Source organism: Dromiciops gliroides, chromosome 5 (assembly GCF_019393635.1).
Source record: "Dromiciops gliroides isolate mDroGli1 chromosome 5, mDroGli1.pri, whole genome shotgun sequence".
Lineage (NCBI taxonomy): Eukaryota > Metazoa > Chordata > Mammalia > Microbiotheria > Microbiotheriidae > Dromiciops > Dromiciops gliroides.
The window spans coordinates 182,747,649-182,774,675 of record NC_057865.1 but is presented as its reverse complement, the minus strand read 5'-3'; the positions used below and the strand labels follow the sequence as shown (position 1 = coordinate 182,774,675).

Genomic DNA, 27,027 nt, shown 5'->3' with positions numbered 1-27,027 from the left:
AGAGATAACTTCCCAGTTTTCAAAAGGGAAGCAAATAAACAGTTTAGACCATAATCCAGTGAGCTTGATTTGGATCTTTGAAAAGTATCTAGAATATATTAACAGGATTATGATAGTGGAAATGTAGAAAACAAAGTAATGGCCAATAGATGCATGAAAAGGTCATACAGAACCAGCTTTTATTTCCTTTTTTTGATAGGGTTGACTTTGTTTACCTAAAATTGCTTCTATTATTTATAAGTTATATTGATGCCTTTTGTTTTCACATACATCATTTCCCGGTATAACGCTTCCCATCCCTACTTGCATTGAATCTTCCCTGGAGACAAAAAAAAAAAAAAAGGTTAAAACCAAACTGACCGAAAAGATTCTCATGGCACTGTGTGCAACATTCTCCTACCATAATATATACCTTTCTTCCCAAAGGAGGTAGATGTTACCCTACTCTCCTTTATGTATGTTGTTTCGAGGTTGGTTATCTATCTATGCCCTGCTTCCCACTTTTGTGTATGTATGTATTGTGTTTGCTTTTGGCTGCAACAAAAAGTACTACTTTTACCTCTTTGGGGCATATTCTTAGGAATCTTTAAACAAGCAAAGCTCTTGCTAAATAGTCTTGTAGAAAAGATATAGAGTTAATTCAAGATTAGTTAAAGTTTAAAAAAAAATTTTTTTTTTAAAGATTAGTTAAAGTTCAAGACCCTAAGAGTAGTGATTAATGGTTAGCGTAGAAGTTCTCCAAAGGAGGTGTTGTTATTAACCTTTTTATTAATGATTTGCATATAGCATACTTCTCAAATTTTCAAATGGCATGAAGCTTTGGGTAACTAACTGTGTGACAGAGTCAGGGTCCACAAGGATCTTGACAGACCGTGGAATTGGGACATATCTAATAAGATAAAATAAGATCTAAGAAGATAAAATTTAAGAGGCATAAATGGCTTATGTTGGGTTTAGAAAACCAATTTCACAAATAGAAATTGAGGAAGTAAGTGATCTCAAGTGAAAAATAATGTCCAGCACAGGGGAGGGTCTTGCCGTGCCCTTCCCTGTTCAGTTTCAGGGCCTACATTCTAGGAAAAAGCAATGATATAAGATGGAGAGCACCCAGAATTTTAAGAATCCTTTGTCATGATTCTCTATGAAGATTAGTTGAAGAGGCTCTCGCACCATTTAGCCTGGGGAATAGACTTAGGGATAGAGGTGGGCAATATATCTACTGTTAAGTACATACTAAGGCTTATCACATAGAAGAGGGATTAGAATTTTGTTCTTTTTGGGCCCAGAGGAAAAATTGGAAATGAAATCTAGAAGTTAAATTACAAAGAGACAAGCTTTGGCCTGATATAACTTTATAATAGTTAAGAGCTATGGAAAAGTGGAAAGGGCTGCCTTGGGAAGCAGCGGTTTCCTCACTGGAAGTCTTCAAGCAAATGCTGACTACTTTTTCAGATATATTGTAGAGTCTTCTTTAAGGTTGAACCAGATGGCCCTTACTTGATATCACCTACAACTCTAGGGTTCTGTGAATGGAATTGTTAAGCAAATGTATTAAGCTCCATAAAATATGATGAAAAAAGTTTACTTTTAATATAGAGGTAAAAAGTGAACTGAGTTGCCTTTTCCCCCTTTGTTTCATACTTATCTTTAGTACTTTAATTGATTCGATTTTATACATTCATTTTCTAACCTTACATGTTTTGCTCTACCTAATTTTTCTCTTTTTCTTTAATTACTTACCCACAGTTCCTCCTTCTCTCATTATTCAGTGGAGCAATTGCCTTATTAATTACTTATAACACTGTTGCCCATCACACACTTTTAAACTTTACTAAAAAGAAGTTATTGTCTGTGAAAGAGGTTGGTATTATTCTTTGGAATAGTATCTCAGCTGCTGCCTCTCAATATTTTATCTGAAGTAAAACAGTACTAGTATGGAATAGGTGCTTTATTTAATATTTGTTGGTCATTTTGAAATCTACATTCTGGACAATAAGAAATTTTGTTACAAATAACAAACTTTTTTTTCCCCCCAAAGTCATAGGATTGTCATCAGTTTCAGGATGACAGCTGACCTAAGTATGAATTTGGGCCATTTATATGTCCCAGGAAATATGTTGTTTGTTCGGGGTTGGTTTTTTTCTTTGTTTTGTTTTGTTTTTTTAAGGAATGAACTAGTCCATATAAATGAGTTTTCTGTGTACATGAAGCTTACTCTTCATCTTGATGTAATGCAAAGAACGTTGAATTAGAATTAGTGAACTAGCTATTCATTTCCTAGCTCTGTCATTTACCACCTGTGTAATCTTGGGAAAGTTCCTTGTCTTCCCTGACCATCATTTCCTAGATTTATAAAATGTGAAGATGTCGTACTGGGTAATGGTTCAAGTCCCTCCCAACTCTAAATCTGTGATCCTATAAAAGCCTCCAGATTTTTTTTAAAAACAATTTTTTTTCTTGATAAAGACCTTTATTTTTTTACTTTTTTTGGTGGGGCAATGGGGGTTAAGTGACTTGCCCAGGGTCACACAGCTAATAAGTGTCAAGTTTCTGAGGCTGGATTTGAACTCGGGTCTTCCTGAATCCAGGGCCAGTGATTTATCCACTGCGCCACCTAGCTGCCCCCCGTTTAAAAAACATTTTAACAAAACTTGTTTTTCTAAAATGGATAACCCCTTCTTATCTTATAGAATGCATTTAAAATAATTTTATTTATGTTTATATTTCATTGGTCAGCTTTTTAGACATCTGTGATCAACATTTGGTGTAATATGCAATACCTTCATGGTATGCAGAGCCCCACAATGTCTTTTTTTTTTAATCTTTTATTTAATAGAGTTTTGTTTATTTTCTTATGTCAGAATTTTATCATTTGAATTGAAGGGGACAGAAAGGCACATCTAGTCCTAGTGCTAGATTGAGTCTAAAACATGGGACAAGAATCCTCCCAACACCACACTCAAGGAGTGGTCATCAACCTTTCATTATTAAAGTCTTTCAATGATGGGGCCTTGATTGTCCATTGTTTATCAGTGTCCTTCCTAAAATGTGACACTCAGATTTAAACACAGTGCTCCAAATGCAGTCTGACCAAAGCAAAGGACTTTATGTCTCTCATCTCCCAAGTCCCTGATATTTTGCCCTTTTTAATATAGTATAACATCGCATCGGCTTTCTTGGGTGTCATCTCACTCTATTGAATCATTGAGCACACAGCCTACCTAAAGTGGTTATTTTGTACTTGGAAAGTTGATTTTCTGGTCCCAAGTATGACTTTAAATTTATCTTATAGTACAACACATTAGATTTGATCCAAAACATTTAGCTCACTTAGGTAGTTTTAAAACCTGACCATCTTTCAATTTGTTAACCATATATCATTTGAGCCTTTATTTAAATCATAGATGAAAATGTTGAACAGCATATGGGCAAACACAAGTATCTGGGCCATCTTTTCAAATTGTCATCAAACCATTCTTTGTATCTAGTGAGTCAGTTTGTTCAAAATCCCTCCAATTGTAATTTTAGTTAGCCCATTTCTCTCTATCTTTTCCACAACAATAGGATGAAAGACTTTATTAAATACATGGCTAAAATTTAAGTAAATCATACTGACTGTATTCTCTTGTGCTATCAGTTTAGTAACCCTAAAAACAAAGAAAATAAAAGTCTGGCATGACCTACTTTTTTTTTTTTTTAAGTGAGGCAATTGGGGTTAAGTGACTTGCCCAGGGTCACACAGCTAGTAAGTGTTAAGTGTCTGAGGCCGGATTTGAACTCAGGTACTCCTGAATCCAGGGCCGGTGCTCTATCCACTGAGCCACCTAGCTGTCCCCTGGCATGACCTACTTTTAATGAAGCTATGCTAACTCAACGATCTTTTTCTAGATAATCCATGTTCAGGGGGCAGCTTGGTGCCACAGTGAATAGAGCACTGGCCCTGGATTCAGGAGTACCTGAGTTCAAATCTGGCCTCAGACACTTGACACTTACTAGGTGTGTGACCCTGCGCAAGTCACTTAACCCCAATTGCCTTAAAAAAAATTTCTAGATATTCCATGTTCAGTAACTTTTTAAAAATAATATAGTCTAGCATTTTGCCGGTAGTCAAAATCAAGTTCATAGGCTTCTAGTTTGCAGATTCCTCTTTCCTTTTTTTTTTTTTTAAACATGGACTTGTTTCCATCTCTAATCCTGTGACAGCTTGTTCATTTTATCTTTCAAGAATCACTGACAGTGAGTGGTTCATCAATCTCATCTTCGGATTCTTTTAATATCCAGGGATGTAACTTTTTCGGTTTCTGCTGTCACTGTACCTGTTACTAACAGTAACTCCCATCTACTTCTAATTTGCTACTCCTCATCTGCTGTGGGCTGGCAAACCAAATAACGTAGCTTGTCACAACTGTGTCTATAATCAAGAATAAACATTTTCCGAATATGTTTCTGAGGGACTTTCCTTTGAATAAAGTGAAAAAACTTTAGTACATAGAAACTGAGATAACTATTTTGGCAGTTTGCGGGGTTGGGGGGGGGGGCACTTTTCCCCTTGTTTCCTGTGTCTCAACTTTTCCAGCTAAGTAAATGTCATGATAAAATTTGGATCTATGATCGTTATTACTAAGGCTTTTCCTAGTCTTATTTAAATGTATAAAATAATTTCCAAAGTGACGTGTGTTTCAACATATTATGTATTTATTTTGTGTGTAACCTTTCAGGCTGATTTCAATTTGAAATATGGTTAGTATTGTTCGTAAGGTTTTTACTTCCTCATATGTCATCTGATTTCCTTATGAGCTATCTGCTATCATTAATCCAAATCTCCTACTTTGGAAGCATTCAGTTGAGATTAAAAGATGCTTCTGCATCAAGGAAAGAGTATAGGGAGGAGGAGGGTCATGCAATTTAGAGTCATCAGACAAAGCATGCCTTGGATCAATAATCTTTAGTTATGGCATTGAAAATGAAAAATGTTACGTAGAAGGCTGTTTCTGCTTAACAGTGTGGGAAGACTTGGCATGAGAAATAAGAAGCAAATTATAGAAAAGGAGAACTAAAAAGAGAACAGAGAAAAGGGAAAGGAGACTGTGGTTGCTTAGTAAGAGACCTCAGAGAAGGCCATCTTCTTGTGAACTGATATAATGATATTTTTCAGACAAGCTGTATTTCATCTTTCATTAGTTTAAATTATATCTAATAACTATTTTTGAGTCTCAGATGTCACACATGGCCTACTTACTGAGAAAAGTGGTACTGCCAAGCCTCAGTTTACAAATGATCTTGGAAGTAGAGGGTACACAGTTCTCAAATCAAGAATTGAATCAATCTTTATAGAATGTGATATGGTCATTTAAATAAAAATGCATTGAGCTAGGTGGGGATAATTAAATCTTAAGAGCACAATAGCCAGTGCCTCAAAAGTTTGAAAAACTAGGCCATATTGCCACAACTAGGAAGCTTTCTTTAACAAGTTATCTCCATACACAACAAGTTCTAGTACTTTGGCATATTTTATTTTCAGGACCACTACAACTATGACCTCAGAAGAAAAGAAGGAACGACCCATAAGCATGATAAATGAAGCTGCTAACTATAATTTGACTTCAGATTATGCAGTGCATCCAGTGAGCCCTGTGGGCAGAGTAAGTTATACTTTCTGTTAATTATTGGTTAGCAAAGCTCATTATTGGTTCAAAATATATTTTTATATGCCTAGAAATATCACATTAATAATAATTAGAATTCAAAATTAAATAGTGCCTATGAACACTTGAAGAAAACAAGAAACTGAGATATGATGCATGATTATAATTTGATACCATGATTTGAATTTCTTTTGTAATGTCCTGATAGATACCTGTGAGTTTTTATGTGACTTTGTATGCATATGAATCTGTTTAAAGTCTTGTTGTTACAGTTTCTAATTGGAATCTAGGAATTAAGTTGTTTTTAATGTAAAAAAATGAAATTAGTTGATTTTTAGAATAGATAAATTAGACTAACTGTATTTCTATAGTTTTTTCTCTGACTAACCTGTAATCTGTATCATAGAATTCTTATTACTGAATGAGAGATGACTAACTTATGCTTAAAAGCAGTGTAATTTATTTATTATAATCTAGTTAAATGAAAACATTAAAACTGCTGCCTTTTGTCATTCTTTTAAAAACAATGGTCAGTAACAGAAATTTAATCCATCATTTTCAGCATGGTCTAATGGAAAGAGTACTGAAGTGAAAGTCAAGCGATGTGGTTTTTAGTTCTGTTTCTGCCACTGACTAGCAATGTGACCCTGGCATAGTCATTTAAATTCTATTTCTACAACTGTCAAATGAGGGATTTGACCAAATGACATCTAAGGTTTCTTCCACCTTTCCAAATACTTACATGTAGAAAACAGTATTGATTGTGTAGGTATCCTACCTATCAAAAGTTAGGAATTGTTTCATGTTTTTAATAAGTAAAAAAAATTGTTTTAATGGTGCTTCAGTGCATCTTTAATCCCACTTATTTGGGTACTCCCTCCTCTGCATCTAATGACAATTGTCTAACCTTCTTATCTTGTGTGACTGGTCCATGTCTTCCCATAATTTCCTTGCAAAGGGTCCACCCAGTGTGCTAGAAGTTGTTCTATAATTTCTTTGACACCGTTTTGCCTGTAACAGAGGAGCTCTTGATCAACTTATGCCTCAGATTGTATAAATGATGCACCCATGTCCTTTTCTGGTCATAGATCTCTCCAATGATGTTCTTTATTTGTCTTTTCCTAACCCGTTCTTTGTTGGTACTAAGTTGCCAATGACCCATACCCACATTGTGTCTCTGTTGCCCTTTGAATGACCTTCGATTGTAATTCTTCAAAGAATCCATACTGCTGAAAGTGAAGAGCATTGATTTTAAAAACATGAGCCTCAGGGCAGCTAGATGGCACAGTGGATAGAGCACCAGCCCTGGATTCAGGAGTACCTGAGTTCAAATCTGGCCTCAGACACTTAACACTTACTAGCTGTGTGACCCTGGGCAAGTCACTTAACCCCAATTGCCTCACTAAAAAAAACACAAAAAAAACCAAAAAACCATGAGCCTCTTGTTTCAGGAAGAAGTTTGAGATCACTGAAGGCACTATATATTTTCCCAAGTGCAGTCCAATTTCACTTTCCTCTTGCAGTTAAGTTTTGGAGCCAATTCATTGTGTCTCCAAAATGCCTTTCCAAGTTATGTGTACTAATGGATGACCGACTCTGTAAGTTGTCCATCCAGCTGCCTATCATAGTCTGGACAAGAAACATTTTTCATCCACTGTTTTTAGGTTGAATTCTGTTGAGTGAGTATGGATCTCATTTCAGAGGCTACAGAGTTGGAAGACTTGATACAATCAGCACAGTTCTCTAGAGCAGTGGTGTCAAACTCAAATAGAAATGGTTTCCTGTGGGCTACATATGGGCTTAGAAAATCACAAATTTATAATAACTCTGTCGCATTATATTTTTATTTGTTTTATCAAATATTTCCCAATTACATGTTACTCTGGTTAGGGCCTCGCTGCGAAGTTTTGGGGCTTCGAGTTTGACAATTTTATCCTAGAGAAAGCTTTAGTATAAGAAACAAACACCTTTGGCAAATATATATCTCCCTGTTTTGTGCCTTGCATGATTTCAGTAATCAGAGGATCATCAAATAGTTATCTCTGTTATTACATCATTCATGGAGACTAGTATGATATTGACATAATGCATGGGAGGAGAGCTTGCAAAGGAATATTTTGCTCTACTAAATCAAATGTCTGTCCTTTGATATATGCTAAACAAGCACAATAGCAGCTTGTATTCTTAGACAGTTCTCAGTTGTGTTCTGGAGAATAAAGGAATATACAAAAGATTTATAATATCATCATCATCAAGAGCTCCCTTCACCAAAACAGATAAAGCAATTTATTTAGATATTTAAAATAGATACTTGCTTAGGGTTCCACAGCTTACTAGGTGTCAAAACGTAGGATTTGAAACCAAGTCTTCCTGATTGCAAGCCCAGTTTTCTTTGTACAATGCCATACTGCCTTCTCCTGTAGAATATTGTTTGCAAAAGCTTTTCTGTAGCCTTCTCATATCTTTTTCAGTGATGCCTTGAATACATTTATAGGTTATTGTCATAAAATTGTTATCAAGATGGAAAAGTAGACATGACCTTATAGTCAATATTTTCTCAATTGCCTTTTAAAAATATGTACTTTTCACTCCACATCCCAACATAGACCTCTTCCATATATACTTGAGCTACTCCAGCTATTCTTCCCATTTTTGTTTTCTTATATTTCATTTCTATTCCCTTACACAGCACATGGGGCTTTGTGGTATTCATCTTTGTCATCGGTGAAGAGTATTATAGAAATCTTGACATCTTTTCTGGGGTTTTTTGTATTTGAGGGAGAGATTCACCAAAGGAAATAATCCTCCCAGTCATTCACAGCCAAATAATATACAGAAAACTTATCAAAGCTATAACTGCAGGGCCAATATATTTTCATAGGAAGGCCACTTATACCACATTAATTATATAATCAGTGTGAGAGAGCACGCAGAAAGACGACAGTAAATGAAAAAATGGAACAGGTATTCAAGAAACTGAAGCAGGACTTGGAGAAGGAAAAGGAAGGGAAAATGTACATGAAATGGGAAGTTTTTAGTAGATAACTTTATGTCCCCATTTCAGTTTTTAAAGTTTATGTTGTCTTTAGTGAAAAGATAAAATATTACTGCATTGAGTTCTTGTCATATCTGTGCCCTTCATTACTCTACTGTGGTGATGATTATTCTTCTTGTGTGTGGGAAGTGGTATTTTGGCATGTTAGGGAGCAGAAGGACTAAATTCATGAAAAAAGTAGTGGGTCTGAAAAATGAGCATTTTGTAATCTCAGGTTACTTCACCGTCCTCATTAAAGAGCTATTAATATCTAGGATTTGGAACTTTAAATTAAAATGTATATTGTTTTTCAATTGATATCCTTAAGATATCCTTTCCAACTCTTAAAAAGTTGACACAAAATTAGTTTTCATTTAATAACTTTTGTGTGTGTGTGTGAGGCAATTGGGGTTAAGTGACTTGCCCAGGATCACACAGCTAGTAAGTGTTAAGTGTCTGAGGCCGGATTTGAATTCAGGTCCTCCTTCCTGATTCTAGGGCCTGTTCTCTATCCACTGCGCCACCTAGCTGCCCCCATTTAATAACTTCTAAAATTGTCGGTTGGCTTTCGAAGTGTGTAATAGAAGAATTTAGGAATATTGAAGGAACCCAAGACCTTTCCTGAGCATTTGTGGGTCTTTAAAGTTGAATAAAAAACTCCCATAGGAACTGGATTAGGCACAGAGAACATGCTATAGAAAAGATAATAAAAAATGTTTTGAGAATTTTATATGTAAGGGATGAACTTTGCGCATTGCTAGTAATTAATCCAAAGAATTTTTAAAAGTATAGAAAAATAGTTTCTACTTCTGTTATATAACAGACTTTAACCATGTTCCAAATTGATCATCCTTATTAATGAAGTTTATATTTTAAGAAAATGCTAGTGAAGCATAAGTGAGTTCTAAGATTATCTTAATGAATAAATAGCTTTGCTAACATGTTAAAGTTTATTGCTAGTTGACAGTATAAATCTTGAAATAAACTAGTGTAAAAGTAATATTATTAAATGGGGTTGTGTCATATCTTTAACTAGATTTTTAAGCACCAATAAATACCATATATCTGAGGTGATTAAAGTTCCCTTTTCTACCAAAGTTGAGAAAGGCTAGATGACTTTAAAGAAGATCTCCTCAGCACTGTTTTGATTGTTGTATGGTCTTCAAAATTTCTAACTGTAATACTAGCTAATTATGCTGATTCTGAATTTTTATAATATTTTTGTATGAAAGATATTTTCATTTGATACAGAGCTAAGAGCACAGTCATCCATTTTTCCTTAAAGCTTGATTTGGTACTCTATATTATTTAAATCTTCATTTGTTTTAATGGTGGGTAGAAAAACATCTTGTAGTTAAAATATAATCTGACTGCCATTACTTCAGTATTTAAATGGATCTATGACTTCTGATATAGGTGCTCCCTCTAGTGGTTTAACTGAGTTCTACAGGATGAGAAGACATGATTGAGTTGGTTGCCTTCATATCCTACCATAAATCCTTTACAAGGGTCCATCCAACGCAGTTGGGACATTTCTGTTTTTCTGTTGATCTTTTAAAGTCAGTAGCATATGGGCTATCCATCAATGATCATTTGCTTTTGCTCTCCTCTTTCAGGGTCCCTTTCTCTGGTGACATGCTTTATACTGCTTCTCATATCCGTTCTTTGTTAGAAATGTGCTCTAGTCTATTCAGGCATAGCGTACATGTCTCCATTACCCTGTGGTTGACCTGAAACTCTAATTCTTTGGAGGATGCAGTATTCTATTCTTGGTAGCCGTACAGAACCGCTGGAAGAATGTTGGCGTTTTCAAAAAATTTAGCTTTCACTCTACCTTTTCTTTACATAGATGGGTGACTGAGTGCAGAACACCGCGTATATCGTTTGACTGTTTTGTTGGGCTTGTTTTTGTTACTTAACTGCAAGCCCAGTTCTCCCTGTACAGTGCCATACTGCCTTCTCCTGTAGAATATTGTTTGCAAAAGCTTTTCTGTAGCCTTCTCATATCTTTTTCAGTGATGCCTTGAATACATTTATAGGTTATTGTCATAAAATTGTTATCAAGATGGAAAAGTAGACATGTCAATATTTTCTCAATTGCCTTTTAAAAATATGTGCTTTTCACTCCACATCCCAGCATAGACCTCTTTTGTATATACTTGATCTACTCTAGCTATTCTTCCTATTTTTTTTCTTGTTGCTTAACTGGGTTTTCTTTTGTTTTTCATAGGGGATGGCTTTTTGGGTGTTGCACTGGGGTGGGGATACATTGGAAAAAGTAGATAATGTTGTAAAAACTAAATATAGCAATAGAGGGGCAGCTAGGTGGTATAGTGGATAGAGCACCGGCCCTGGAGTCAGGAGTACCTGAGTTCAAATCCGGCCTCAGACACTTAACACTTACTAGCTGTGTGACCCTGGGCAAGTCACTTAACCCCAATTGCCTCACTAAAAAATAATTAAATTTAAAAATAAATATAGCAATAGAAACAAATTAAATATTTTTCCATGGCAAAGTGAAGCTTGAAGTTACTAAAATCTTTGTTCAGTTTCCCTTTCTTTTTACTGTTAAAATCTAGGCCCACTTCATTGTTCATCTACTGCAGGAATAAGCACACTCCTTGTTTCTCATTGCCACTTCCATACTCTCTTCTGCTTCTACCACTCAACTAATTCTTCTTTAGGATTCACTCTTTCCTTGTCTATCACCAGTCCTGGGGGCTTGTTACAATTAATTCCTATCCCTCATATTAGTCTTCCCAATTTTTCAGGAAGCTCAGTCTTCCTCTTTTCTTCTTTTATTTGGAAATGTAATAATATACATTGTAGTCCCCTCAAACACTCTGGTCTCCTATTTGATTTGCATCCTGTGCCTTTCTATCGGTGGTTACTTGCATCTGTTGTATATGGATCTTATTTGTATGAATATGTAACCTATAGAGAAGAAATGGTGTAGGGAATGGAGCCAGGGAGATCTGAGTTCATCTATCTCCCTTTGACAAATGCTGCCATTGTGATCTTGGGTAGTGTCGCCTGGTCCTCTAAGATAATAATTTAGAAAGAAGATATTCATCTTCATTGACTCAGTTTCCTTTGCCAGGCCACCATCCACTGTTGTGTGAATGTGCCCCAAGGCTAAGTCCTGAGCCCTTTTCCATATCAATGTGCTCAGTGATATTATCTGCTCTCAGATAGAAACTCAGTCATCATTTTTATGCAGATGATTCCCAGATCTGTAGCTATTATCTCTCTCCTGAGAAGTAGAATACCAGTCCTGCTTTACCAACTATTACCTGAACATTGCCTATGCACCTAAGGTGGTGCAAGGCAAGTGAATGGCACAGTGGATAGAATGCTAGACCTGGAGTCAAGAGGTTGAAATCCATCCTCATTGACATGCTAGCTATGTAGACCCAGGGCAAGTTAGTTAACCTTTTTGCCTGAATCAGTTTTCCTCATCTGTAAATTTCACAGGTAATAGCAGTTCAATTCACTAAATACTTATTAAGCACCTACTATGTGCTGGGCACTCTAAGAACTGAGGGTAGAAATGGAAAAAGAAAGATAGTCCCCACCCTCAAAAAGCTTATATACAGTCTAATGGGGTAAGACAACACACAAGACAAAGGAAAAGAGGTTGAGGTGGGGAGATACTTTGTTTAGGAGGACATGGTGAAAAAGTAAAAGAAACAAGTCCAAAATGAATCTAGCCGGGTAGGAAAATGAGGAAATATCTGTCCTGTATCCCTTAATCCAACCTAGCACTAACCTTCTGGGCTTGTTGGGAGGACAAAGTGGGATATTTGTAAAGGACTCTGCAAACCTTTAAGCACTATTTACATACATATCTAATTTAATATGTTTAAAACAATTCATCATGTACTTGTGTTCTTAGACTTGATGCAGACTTCTTAGTAATCCAGGTTTGCCACTTCCTCTCCTCCATATGCAGTTATGTTCAACATCTTGTCAATTCTACCCCCCACAACCTCACGTATATGTCCCCTTCTTAACTTTTGTGAGACCACTGTCTTAATCTAGGCCATCATCTCATCTCACTCGGGCAATTACAAAAACCTCCTAATTGGTCTCCTTAATATTAGTCTGTCATTCTCTCTTCATTCTCTCATTCTCATCATCTTCCACACGGCTATCAAAATCACCTTCTTAAAAGCACAGATCTGACTATGACATTCCCTTCTGTGATCATTTTATTTTATTTTATTTTATTTTATTTTTTGCAGGGCAATGGGGGTTAAGTGACTTGCCCAGGGTCACACAGCTAGTAAGTGTCAAGTGTCTGAGGCTGGCTTTGAACTCAGGTCCTCCTGAATTCAGGGCCAGTGCTTTATCCACTGTGCCACCTAGCTGCCCCCCTTCTGTAATCATTTTAATTGGCTACCTATTCCATAAAAGTATTTTATTATTTTCCAGGTACATGTAGAGATAGTTTTCAACATTTGTTTTTATAAGATTTCTAGTTTCAAATTTTTCCCCCTCCCTCCCCAAGACAGCAAATAATCTGATATAGATTATATATGTATAATCACATTAAACATATTTCTACATTAGTCATGCTGTGAAAGAAGAATCAGAGCAAAAAGGAAAAACCTCAAAAAAGAAAAACAAAATAAAATGGAAATAGTATGGTTCAATCTGCATCTAGATTCCAGAGTGGGGTTTTTTCTGAATTTGGAGAGCATTTTCCATCATGAGTCCTTTGGAACTGTCTTGAACCATTGTATTGCTGAGAAGAGTCAAGTCTATCACAGTTGATCAACACACAATGTTGTTGATACCGTGTATAGTGTTCTCCTGGTTCTGCTCATCTCACTCAGCATCAGTTCATGTAAGTCCTTCCAGGTTTCTCTGAAATCTGTCTACTCATCATTTCTTACAGCACAATAGTTTTCTATTACATTCATGTACCACAACTTGTTCAGCCATTCCCGTTGATGGGCATCTCCTCAATTTCTAATTCCTTGCCACCACAAAAAGAGCAGCTATAAACATTTTTGTACATGTGGGTCTTTTTCCCTTTTTTATGATCTCTTTGGGAAAAAGACCTAATAGTGGTATTGCTGAGTCAAAGGGTTATGCACAGCTTTATAGCCCTTTGGGCATAGTTCCAAATTGCTCTCCAGAATGGTTGGATCAGTTCACAGCTCCACCAACAATGCATTTTTCACAGCTTCTCCAACATTTATTATTTTCTTTTTTTGTCATATTATTGGCTACTTATTCCTTGGCTTGGCATTTGAAGCTCTTCACGGCCTGTCTCCAGCTACCCTTCCAGTTTTGTACACTGTTCTTTTTCCTTCTTGAGCCTTTACCCAGACATTCTTTCATGCCCGAAGTTGAGTTCAACTGTTGCGACCCACTCCCCTGTTAGTACTCTCAACTTCCTCAAATTTTCTTGTATTACTTACTTATGTTCATATTCTTTCCCTCAATAACTTGTTAATTCCTTGAGGACAGGAGCTTTTTTTGCTTTTGTCTTTGTATCTTCATCATTTAGTACAGTTCTCACATGTGGTAGATAGTAAATGCTTGTAGAATTTATAGAAAAGAAAAGCTCTTTGAGGTAGGTACTATTATTTCTATTTTAGAGATGAGGATTAGGTTGAGAAAAATTAAATTATTTGTCCAAGTGGGTGCTGGGCCTGAAGACTCATCTTCCTGAGTTCAAATCTGACCCCAGATACTTCCTAGCTGTGTGACCCTGGGCAAGTTACTTTAACCTTGTTTGCCTCGGTTTCCTCATCTGTAAAATGAGCTGGAGAAGGAAATGGTAAACTACTTCAGTATCTCTGCCAAGAAAACCCCACCTGGGGTCAGTAAGAATTGGACATGATTGTAAAAAGGACTGAACAAAAGCTCCTGATGGGCTGTCCATCCAACTGTGTATCATAAATCTCAACAATAACCATTCTTTATGTGGTTAATTTTTTTTTCCTGTGTAGAAAGTTAGGGTGAACTCTCTTGAGTGTTCATGGCTCTCATTTGGGTAGCCCTGCAATGTTTGTGCTAGTCACAAATAGAAATATCTCAGGCATATCACCCTCCATTAAGAATTCTTTTACCCTTGTGATTCTTTACCTGAAGTTCTGTGACAGTGGCAAATTGCTTTGAAGAGCAAATCATCCCCTTGCTATTTTTAAAAAGAAGTTACAGAGTTCTCTCTATTAGGTCTTTCAAAGAATCTTGAAAATTTTTAATGTATTAGGGTTAGGGCATTTTACTCTACCCAGTCAAACATGATTTTAATTTGTGGTGTGTTTTTTTTTTTCTTCCATAGTCAACAAACAATAATCACATTGTGATCTCTTTTTGCCTTTCAGTCAAGTATTAGTTTAAAGGTTTGGTCATTAAAGATGGTTTATAAGCATGAACAAACTTTTCTTACTAATATTTTATAGATATAGGAAAATACAAACATAGGCTGACAATTCAGATTTTTTTTCAGTAAGCGTTCTTTGATAGTAATAGGAGTTTTTCCCCCAAAGTATTCATTATGTTTATTATTCCCAGATTTCTTGAGAATCCTTTAACAATCTCAAAGACTCTGTCACCTCTAACATAGACCTACTTGGTGGATACTCAGTCTTATCAAGCTGGAAAGAGATTTAGAGTCAGTATATCTCAGTTAAGATCATGTTTTTGTTACTTACATGTGTAACAGGCATGTTCCTTAGTCTTTTGGAGTCTCACTTTCTTCATCTGTAAATGAGGGTTGGACTGCATGACATCTAAGATTCTTTCCCACTAAAATATCTATAATCCTGTGGTAATTCTACTGTCCTTGGTGGTTTAAAAAAAAAAGTGGTTATAAAAATCTTAACAGATTATTTCCTTTCATCTCTTGTCTTCCAGTTTCTTAAATGCATTCTGAATGATTGAGCTTCATTAGGTATCTCACCAAGTTTTCTGTATACTTCATTTTTTTCTCCACCACTTTTTACTGTTTTATGGGATGATATTATTGATAATCTCCCAACATAAAATTTGACACAAGTTCTATTCTTCACTAGTATGACCCTTGGCAATCTTATCTTGCCACTTAGCAAGTAGAGCAAATATTTGCTGATTATAGTAATTTCTAGCCTCTCCCCTTTTGAGATGATTGAACCACCTTAGGAAATGGTGACCTCTTTTATCAGTATCCCTTTTTTGCCTATCTCAATGTCTTGTTGAAATAGATCTTGTTGGAGTTCTTGGGATTGTATATTCTTCATATTATTATTATTTATTCTAATTTGTTACCTTTGATTTTGATCTTTGCTCTGTCCAGGCAGTGGTATGACTGTACACAGGCAGCTAGTTGAAAAATTACTCTTGCATCAGTAACTAGTCATTTCTTGCCTTTCAAAACATTCAGTTTTATTTTTTGTGATATCTGATTAATTTTTTAAAATGTTTGTGGTGTTTGGTGCTCATTATAACTAAGACCTCTGAAATCTCTTCTTAAAGTACTCATATATATATGGCATCTTTTTAGTATTCAGACCTTGAGTTTATTTTGTTCCTAAGCTAAATTTTATATATATTAATATGTGTGTGTATTTTTTTTAACCACCCTCTATACCCCACTTTTGAATAACTCAGACGACTTAGCAAGTTCTCTGAATTGTCAGTAAATTTAATGAATTTTTAGGGGGCAGCTAGGTGGCACAGTGGATAAAGCACCGGCCCTGGATTCAGGAGGACCTGAGTTCAAATCCGGCCTCAGACACTTGACACTTACTAGCTGTGTGACCCTGGGTGAGTCACTTAACCCCCATTGCCCTGGAAAAAAAAAACAAATTAATTTTTAAACATTATGATCTTTCAGTACCTTGAGGAAAATCTTTCTGTGTAGACACCAAAATCTTCATTGTAATTCTTTAAAATAAATAAGGAATTAAAACTTTCTCATAACAAATCTTATGGTAAGCCATTACAATTTGGAGCTGGAAGAGACCTTAGACACTTTACAGATGAGGAATTTGAGGCTCAAAAAGGTTAACTGGCTTGCCCAGATCACATTGTTGGTAGGTAGCAGATCCAGGATTCTGGTTCAAGTCTTCTTAGTACGTATCCATGCTCTTTTTTACCATTCTACCTTTCCAATCAGTGAGGATTTATATTCTCCTAAAGTGTCGTTTTTCCAAAATTAAAAAAAAAATTGTAAAATATTTTTTCTAGTACTTTAATATATCTATTTAAATTCATTGAACATTTAGAATGACTTCCACATGTAAAGCACTGTGCTAGGCACCTAAGAAAGCTACAAAATAAATGAAAATTTCTCAAAACCATAGGATAATGTTTCGATCACATTTATAGGCATTTCATTTTCTAACTTTTCATTCCATTTAGTCTTCACGGTCTTCAAAAAAAGTTCATAATTTTGGAAAGAGATCAAACTCAATTAAAAGGAATCCCAATGCACCTGTTGTCAGACGAGGTTGGCTTTACAAACAGGTACCTTTCAATTTTTTATGCAATATTAGGTGAAGCATTGAATCTTATGAGTATAAAAATGAAATTTGAAGTTTGCGGAGATAGTCTTTCCATGATTCCTGATTGTCAAGTCTAATAGGGAAACAATGGAAATGAGAATAGAATTTTCAATGATTTAAAATATACTTGTGGGGCTTTTTATGGAAAAGAAGAAAAGATGACAAGTAATCAGTTTTAGAAAATATGAAGATAAATGTGTCAGAATTATCTAGTGAGGGTAGAAATTTCATTCAGAAATTTTGGTTAATGTCACAAGAAAAACATGCTAAGATTTTGTTCCCTCCTGAGCATATATATGTACTTATGCATATGTGCATTGTCACCTCAGCCTTGACAGGTTGTTGAAATACTTCAAATTAGTCATCTTATTTGGTACTCCCTCTACATATTTGTGCCCAACCTGTGGAAGAGCCTTACAATCTTGTATTGGTCTGATCAGCCACAGTTAGACACAATGTACCTTGACTCCAACATTAATGATGTCATTTGGTCCTCTTTGAAAATGAAGGATACCAATCAACCAATCAACCAATTCCCCCTACAAATGGAGAGCATACAAAAATTAGTTTTAGGTACTCAGAGTGTTTTTTAATTTTGTTACAGAGTATTCCAAATTGGATTGTTTTATTTTAGTTTTTGCTTTATTGCCTTCTTAAATGGAATAAGTTGCATTTTATGAGCCTTATCATTAGAAAGTAACGGTACGATGATGACCTCATAGTATGTTGAAGTATATTGAAAATATTTGAAAATATTACTGTTTTCCTCTAATTCCTCTGCTTTTTAAGTTCTTTGTCAACATTTTCAGGTTTTGAGTCACCTGCCAACCATTATATTTTTCTGCTATCAGCACACCTCTAGAAACAGTGGCATGGAGAGCTCACCTTCAAGTCAGAAAATCCTTTGTTCAGGTTCCATCTCTGTAACTGTTAGTTCTCTTGACAGCTAAGTTGAGATTCTGAGTTGCAGAGAAGGTAACCACTTGGCATTGGTGTTCCCCAGTGGGGACTATCAAAGAAATAATAGCCCCTGAACACACACACACACACACACAAGCACGCATGCGCACCTGCGCACTTTTATACAGACACACTAAATGATTTGCCACTTGTCATCTCTTTCAGCCTAGCAAACTAGATAATCAAGCTTGTCATAATTGTGTCTAAGTTAAAAAGGCCTGATTGGGTTTTCTATAATTAAAGTACATGAACTTTAACACCTAGAAGCACTAACCTTTATTTTAACTGGTCAGATTTTTAAAGGTTCATTTGTTAACATCTTTTTTTTTCCTTTGAGGGGTTCTTTCACCTGTCACAAACATACCTTCCCCTACTCTAAATACTCCTTTTGTCCCAAGTAGCTAATTATTACTTTAATTTCAGAATTGTTTTGAAATGTTAGATACAACAAGGAAATTATTTAATGACAACATATTTAAATGCATTTAAAATGTCATTTCTTTTTGAAGGATAAGTTCTCATGGATCAATATGTATTCTTTCTCCTTGATTTTGCCATTTACATTATGTAGACTTTGTTTATAGCTTATTCAGGGAAAAAAATGTGTTGCCTAGATGGTAAACCTGTTCTTCAAAATGAGCAAAAATTGATTAGAGACTATGTTTTTAAAAAACAAATGTTGATAGAATGTATGTGTAATCTATGACTTCAGGATACTATTCACTGTTATTTTAAGTCCCATTATCTGAGGGAATCATATAAATAGACATAGCTTTCCTGTTGCATATTGGCATATTTATTATTTCTGATTTGCTAGAAGGTACACACTGCTTATTTATTATCCACATGCCAGCCAGTAGTCATATATGCCCAGAAGAATATATTTTAAATTGCTTAAAAAGTATAAAACCACTCTCTTTATATAATAGTTACTTCAGAGTTCTGTAGACTTGGGAAATTTTCTGATTGTGGGGTTCTTTAATGGCAAAACTATATTAAAACTTCAGGTTAGCTTTTTTTTTTTTTTTTAACTTATGACCACATATAAGGGCTTTTCTTTGCTTTTGATCTTTATGGTTCTGAGCATTGTTATAAATGTATCAGGAGTCATCTTAAATTGTTGGAAATGAAAATTATTCTGAAAACATGCTGATTTGATGCAGGATAGTACTGGTATGAAGCTGTGGAAGAAACGCTGGTTTGTGCTTTCTGACCTGTGCCTCTTCTATTATAGAGGTGAGTATACAGAAGTTCAGAGTCTATTGTTTCCTAATTGCAACTCTGTAACTGTTTAATAACCTTTCATAAAAAAAAAACTGTATTAGGAATCAGGAGACTTGTGTGGAGTGTAGTCTCAGCTTTGTGACCTTAGACAAATTCATTTCACCTCTATTACCCTCTGATTCTTGATCTGTAAATTGATAGCATTGGAGCAGATGTTCTCTTGCTTAACTCTGAAATTATTTGACTCTAAAGAGATGTTATAAGAAAAAAGAAAAAATTCATTTTAATAGCAACATTTTGCTCTCTTTCCTATTAATGCATAGTTCAGAGTCTTAAGATATTGGACTTGGATGAGCCCTCAGAAACATACCTATTCAGCATAAAAAAATAAGAATCCATTCTGCAGCACTCTTTACAATAGTAATCCTGGCATTTACACAGTATGTGGTACATAGTTAGCACTTACTAAATGCTTTTTCATTCATTCATTCATTCATTCATTCATTCATTCATTCACCAAGCCTTGGCTTGAAAACCTCAAATGAGAGACAACCCATTATATGTAAAACGAGGGGCTTGGATGATAGGAATTATGATGCCAGGCAGCTCTAAATCTCTGAAATGACATTCTGAGGCAACCCATTCTACTTTTGGATGCTCCTAAAGTTTAGGAAATTTTCTTTAAAAGCAAATCATCTGAAAGTTGTTGAATAAGTCTAAATTGGTCTCTTTTCAGCTTCTACCAATGTTCCTAGTTCTGCCTCCTAGGCCCATGTAGAACAAGTTTAATCTCTTCCACTTGAGACATCTTGAAGACTGCTATCACATCCCCCTTCCCTTCTTCAGGCTAAAATCCCTAGTTCTTTCACTAATCTTTTGGCTACATATTTAAGTCTTGTTTGGTTGGGCTCCCAAGTATCCTCTACATCTTATTACTGTCCTTTGTAAAATGTGGCACTCCCAACTCAACACAGTCCTCAATAAACATTTATTAAGTTTATCCAATGTACCAGGAACCATACTAGGAAAACAAAGAATAAGACAGGTCTGCCTTTGAGGATTTTACCTATCAGGGAAGACAGCAGCAACAGCAGACACATCATCATTGCTAACATGAATATAGTTCCTCCTATGTGCTGAGCACATTAAAACTATTATTTGATTTGATCCTTACAGCATCCCAGCAGGGTAGGTGCTTTTATTATCCCTATTTTACAAATGAGGTGACTTGCCCAGTGTTCACATAGCCAATAAGTATCTGAGACGGGATTTGAACTTTCACCTCACCCAAGGTCTTCCTGAATCCTGGCCCATCCCTCTATCCACTCGGCTATATAGTGCTCCATGTATATATAAGTATCTACAAAATAAATAACTAGTAATTTGGGGATGTAAAGTTAGTAATTGTGGTTTTCATGTACAAAATGAATCTTGAAGAAAGAAAAGGATACTAAAAGTCAGAGGTTAAGGAATGAGTGCCTTCAAGGCATGGAAGACAGCCAGTGAAAAAATAAAGATGGGAGATAGAAAGTTATGTTGTTTTTGTTGTTGTTCCTCCTTCATTTTCTAAGAGGATTACTGGCGTCACAGGTGATGTCTTGACTTGCATATGTGAGTTGGATTTAAGTGAGGCAGAGTTGCACAAAGTTGTGCCTTATTCTCTTTTCCTGAGTTTTCAAAGTCCAGTGACAGGACAAAAGTCAAGACAACTGGTGGTGACCTTGGCATCTTTGATGCCTGACCAAGCTCTAAACACTATGCTGTACCTAGTTCGGCTGCTTTGTGGCTGTTGGAACAAATTGTTCTCATCTGCCCATTCTGCCAGAAGTCTCTGTATGTTTGGGGTAGACATCTCCCTAACTCACTGACTAGTTTGAGGCCTGTTGATTACCCTCAGCCTAGTTTAACCCATCTGCTAAGAATGGTTTGGTTGCTGGGTCATACTGATTTTAGCAGGCCTAAAACCTTCAGAGCCTTTTCATACAAATTATTCTGTAGCCACACCTCCCCCAGTTTGTGCTTGTGAAACTGAGTTTTTGAACCAAATACAAGATTTTACATTGGCCCTTAATTCATTTTTACCTTACTAGATTTTCAAGGCTATCATTCAATCCATTAGTTTCTCCTAGTTTTATGTTAGTAAAATCTATTGAATCAATAAAAGTTGTTTAATGCCAGATCACAAACTGAAAAGCAAAAATACATTTGTTTCTAAATGTCCCAATTTCATGAATCTCATTTTACTAATCTGATTTCACTAATCTCAGATTTATAAAGGGAGTATTGACATAAAGTACACAGGAATCTCATTTGGCACTGATCTCGTTTTTGTGGAGTCGGTGCCACTTGATGACTTCATATAAAAGGTACATAGGTACCCACATAGTTCCCACAGTCCCTAGGATGAGGTCCAAAACCACCATATGCAAAATTCTACTCTAGCAAATACTTTATTGAGGTTCCTATGTACTGCTGTTTTGTTTTTCATTTGAACCAAATATACTGGCAGATGTAGTAGGTTTTGCTTAACTATTTTTTCTCTATTAGAATAAAGTTCTCATAATGGGGAGTAGGGAGGTGAGATCTCCAGAATTGACTGTAATGTTTAAAAAAAAAACTAGTCTTCAACTTATTTTTTTTTTATTGAAAGCAAAACTATTATATGAGGTACAAAATTGCAGCCTTTTCTGCTGTTGTGGCAATCTTATATTCCTGACTCTTGGTTTTTGTTCATATTTGTTTTATTTTTTAATATAGTGAAATATTTAAAACCATGTTATATTGGTCAAAAACTTTTGATCCTGTAGAAAAATAGATAATTATTAACATGAAGACAAAATATGAAATGGTTGCACTTAAGTGACTTACTTCTAATTATATTTTAGAAGTGAAACTATAAAGTCAAGACTATGAAGTAGATAAATATTAACCTCAAGGCATGCATAAGGACAAAACTATCAGTACTCTCCAATAGAATATGAAAATTCATCTCATTTGTAATACAAAATGGAGATAGTGTCACAATGGAAAAAACATTATTGGCTCTGGATTCAGAGCACATGCCTTCAAATATCTCCTTTCATACTAAACACTTCTGATCCCCTGAGCAAGTCCCTTAAGTTCTATTGGCTTTAATTCCCTTTTTAATTTCTCCATGGAGGTCTGAATTTTAGAGAGCTTTTGAGGTCCCTTTTAGTTCCAGATCTCTGAGCCTGTAATCCTAAAATTGTTAGTCATAAATATAATCTCCCTTTTCTCCACGATGCCAATACATAATACAGTATTCATTATTTTTAGAGAGAATGCAAACTATGATAGACTTTTAGAACTGGTCTTCAGGGGCAGCTAGGTGGCGCAGTGGATAAGCACTGGCCCTGGATTCAGGAGGACCCGAGTTCAAATACGGCCTCAGACACTTGACACTAACTAGCTGTGTGAGCCTGGGCAAGTCACTTAACCTTCATTGCCCAGCCAAAAAGAAAAAGAACTGGTCCTCAATTTTTAGACAGTGACAGTACTTTTGTAGTAAAGTCAATATACCATGAGGTAAAATTGATTAAGCTTTCTGTTTTGAAAATTCTATAGGGGCAGCTAGGTGGTGCAGTGGATAAAGCACCAGCCCTGGATTCAGGAGGACCTGAGTTCAAATCCGGCCTCAGACACTTGACACTTACTAGCTGTGTGACCCTGGGCAAGTCACTTAACCCCAATTGCCTCACCCAAAAAAAGAAAAAGAAAATTCTATAGCAGGATCTCAGGGGGGCAGAGCAAAGATGGCAGAGGAAAGACATTAAACATATGGGGCTCCTGATACAATCACCCCAAAAATAACAATAAAAGAACCCTGGGGCCAGAAAAACACAAAACTTTGGGCTGATCATTTTCTACGGCAATAGAAAATTCTATAGCAAGTTTCAGTGAACAGCCTTATCTTAACAGAAGTATTCACCTTTCTACCTTATGATTTGTATTGTTAGAAATGCATCTTTAATTGTTGAATTTGTATTCATGTAATGAAAATATCTATCCTATCTTGTAATTCATATTTATCATAAAATTATAATTATTGATAATGCATTCTTCCACAAGTTATACAGAAGCTTTGCTGAGTCTGAATTACCTGGATCTCTGTGAGAGCAGTTTCCAAGAGTAGTTTCTTGTAAAGATGTTGGCACATTTCAGTTTTTCCTGCTTTATTCTTCTTGTATAGGTTTAGCCCTGAGTCAGAATTCAGAATCTTATAATTGGTGCTACCTGTCTTATTTGGTAACTTTCTCTAATCCAGATTCTAATGTAAAATAATAAACTTCACAAGTATGTATTGTTTTGACTATCATTTTTAGTCCTGTAAAATAAATATTTGCCTAATTCTGTTTCCTGCAACAATAATCAAAAGATTTTGTTCATTCTGTTTTTCTGTTTGTTTCTTAAGAGCATTTTTGTTATCGTAGGAGAAGTTTATGTTAGTGTGATAAAAATAAAGATGGCAACAGGAGAAATTATCATGAATAAAAATTCACTCAAAGAAAAAATAATTAATGAATCCAGATTGTTTGTTGCTACTTCCTTTGAGCCATTATTGCTTGATCAAGTTCCTATTACTAGAATTCTTGTGAGGATAAAATAATCAAATGTTCCTAGGTGTGTGACCCAGGTCAAGTCTCTTGGCCTCTTTTTGCCTCAGTTTCTTCATCTATAGGATAGAGATACTAATGGAACCTGCCTCCCAGTGTTGATTTGGAGATCAAATGAGATAATAATTGTAAAGTGCATAGTGTGGTACTTGGCACATAGTAGATGCTATATAGATGTAAGCTGGTGTTGTTGTCGTTGTTGTTAATAACATATGCAAAGCAATTTGCAAACCTTGAGTTGTTCTTGTTCAGTCATGTCTGACTCTTCATGGCCCCATTTGAAGTTTTCTTGGCAAAGATACTGGAGTGGTTTGCCATTTCCTTCTTCAGTTCATTTTACAGATAAAGAAACTGAGGCAAGCACAGTTAACTGACTTGCCCGTGGTTATGCAGCCAGTAAGTGTCTATGGCCAGATTTGAATTCAGGAAGATGAGTCTTCCTGACTTCAGGCCCAGCACTCTGTCCACTGTGCCTCCTACCTGCCCCAATTACAAACCTTGAAGTCTTATAAATTCTAGTTATTTTTATTCTTATTGCTGTTATATAAAAATATTGTACTTTATTTTTAAATTGTGCTTAAAAATTGTTGATGCCTTTTGTTTTTAATGCTGTAGTCTTTTTCTGATCAATTGCACTACCTCTTCCCCCCACTTTTTGAGTCCTTCCTTATGACAAATAAAAGGTTAATAAACACAACCAATCTACACAAGCAAGCATGTTATACATCCCACATAACACTCCATACACCTAATCTCCTACAGAGAGAAGTGTTCAATCATTTTTTTTTTTTTCGTTTTTGTGGGGCAATGGGGGTTAAGTGACTTGCCCAGGGTCACACAGCTAGTAAGTGTCAAGTGTCTGAGGTCAAATTTGAACTCAGGTACTCCTGAATCCAGGGCCGGTGCTTTATCCACTGCACCACCTAGCTGCCCCAAGTGTTCAATCATTTCAATTCCTGATCTAGATTGTTAATAACAGTGTTAGGTGTTCAGCTGCCTTTCAGTGTTTTTAGAAACTTATATACTTCTGCTAAATGACCTACACTTACATATATTTGTGAACTTTACTTAGAGCAAAGCTTCTTAAACTGTAGGGTTGCATAACTGAAAAATTTGGCAACAGTAAAAGGTTATCTGTACCTATTTTATATACTTATATACCCGGGGTCACATAAAAATCTCTGGTGAAAAGGGGTCATGAGTGGAAAAAGTTTAAGAAGCCCTGACTTACATTGGAGGATGTTTTGTCATTGTTTTTTTGTGTGTGAACTAAGAAAAACTAGTTTTCATTGAACTTTAGCTTTTTTTCCATATTCTTTGGAAATTTTAGCTACTAGGACTATGGAAAGTGAATAAAATTTAGACAATGCCTTGGTAGTTTTCCATGTTAAATTCATTAACATATTATTTATATTTGTTAACTTCCATTTCTGGATGTGACTATATTGAAAAACTTAAATTTAACCAATATCTTGTACTTCTTAACATCAGATATGTGTAGATAGATATAAAAATTAATTGGTTTTTATCCCCGTGTTCATATTATTTTCTGTTTGTCTTAGAATCTTGCTTCTTGTTTCCTAAGACAATATCGTTTCATAGTAAAATTTAAAATGGGAATTCATGATAATGTAGGAAAGAATAATTAACAATCTAATAAATATCTTGTTTTAGAAAAACTGACAGAAAGATGTTAAACATCTTAACATGGTTACACTTGAAATTTTGTGTTTACTCTCCTTAAATCAACAATATAAGCTTATGCCATTTAATTCATTAGTTGGCTCATGGTGTTAGGCTAAACAATATTTCTCTAGCATCAGGAGAAAGAGTGTGGGGGTACTTCTCTCAGGCCTACCTGACAACTGTTTTTTGTTTTGGATTGATATTGGTCAGGTTTTGGGGAGGGGTGGGGGGCTTCTTTCAGGGAAGGGGGATGTTGGATTTGGGGAGGGGGGAGGGCTGTCTTTGTCAAAGCAATGGAATCTGGAGGGAGCGTTGAAGCACCTAGCAATCCCTGGCAGTTATAACCTTTGGGACAAGGAAGTCATCTGTGATACGGCATCATTTTGCTGCTCTGTATCATTTACCTTTGCAGAGTATTATCCCTGACTTCAGTCTGTTCCTTTGGACTTTATGCCTTTTCCATTGGCTGTTGCAGCTATGAATTTGAATTTCACCAAGCACTGCCTCTAGTTTACTCTCTCTTACAGCCTCTGGTCACCAGAGAATTCTTTCCTCTTGCCCTGGTGATTTCCTTCAATCATCAGCAGTGTCACCCCTCCCTACTCAGTGGGAATGTGAAGTTTTCCATTATTCTGAGGACAGCCAGCCACTATCCAGAAGGGTGTTAGGCATTAGTTTCTAATTTGCTTATGATGGACTGCCATTAGTATAATGCTCTGATTTTTTTTTTGAAACCAGATGTTTAATTTTTTTGGTTCCAGCTGAGGAAACTATCAGTGCAATTGGGTGCCTTTTCTGCAACTTAACAGTCCTAGAGAGATGCCTGAAGCACTGACAGGCTAAACAGCTTTGTGCCTCCAAGGCTGACTCTCATTATAGTGTATTAATGATATGATTACAAAACAATGCTATGTTGTTTTGAGACAGGGTTATATAGGACCGTGCCTATATTTTCATTTATACTGAACATCTAATATGTTCAAGGTAGTGTATTTGGGTACTGTGGTAAATGCAATAAATCAACAAGCTTTTATTAAGATTTTACTATGTGCTAAGCACGTTCTATAGGCCCTGGAAATGCAAAGAGTAAAATTAAACAGTCCCTGTCTAAGCAGAGGAGCCAACATGTCTATAGGCATATGAAGAATGCATACAAGGTGATACATCAGGAAGTTTCATCTGGAAGGTGACATTTGAGCTTTTCCTTGAAGAAAACTAGGGATTCTGAGGCAAAGAGATGAGGAGGAAGTACATTCCTGGCATGGGGGACAGCTAAGTAAAGATGAGACTCTAAGTGACTTTGTGTCTCTGAGGTTATCTAGAGATGCAAAGTGGAATATCCT

The 27,027-nt window shown here is 35.8% G+C and overlaps 1 protein-coding gene across 37 annotated transcripts in view; it reads left to right on the top strand.

The window, feature by feature from the left end:
- The window catches only part of PLEKHA5 (pleckstrin homology domain containing A5), a 192,828-nt gene that overhangs the window by 83,425 nt on the left and 82,376 nt on the right, over positions 1-27,027 (top strand). For 36 of the 37 annotated variants that reach the window (XR_006353167.1, XR_006353166.1, XM_043965267.1 and 33 more), the window contains 3 exons: positions 5,522-5,642; positions 17,038-17,142; positions 19,304-19,376. Coding sequence is in view for 35 of the 37 variants with exons in the window: in XM_043965267.1 (XP_043821202.1) it covers positions 5,522-5,642; positions 17,038-17,142; positions 19,304-19,376 (299 nt within the window). In the remaining 2 variants the exon portion in view is untranslated. Of the gene's footprint in view, positions 1-5,521; positions 5,643-17,037; positions 17,143-19,303; positions 19,377-20,100; positions 20,854-27,027 lie in introns of those variants that run through there. The other variant, XM_043965287.1, reaches the window with a different exon arrangement.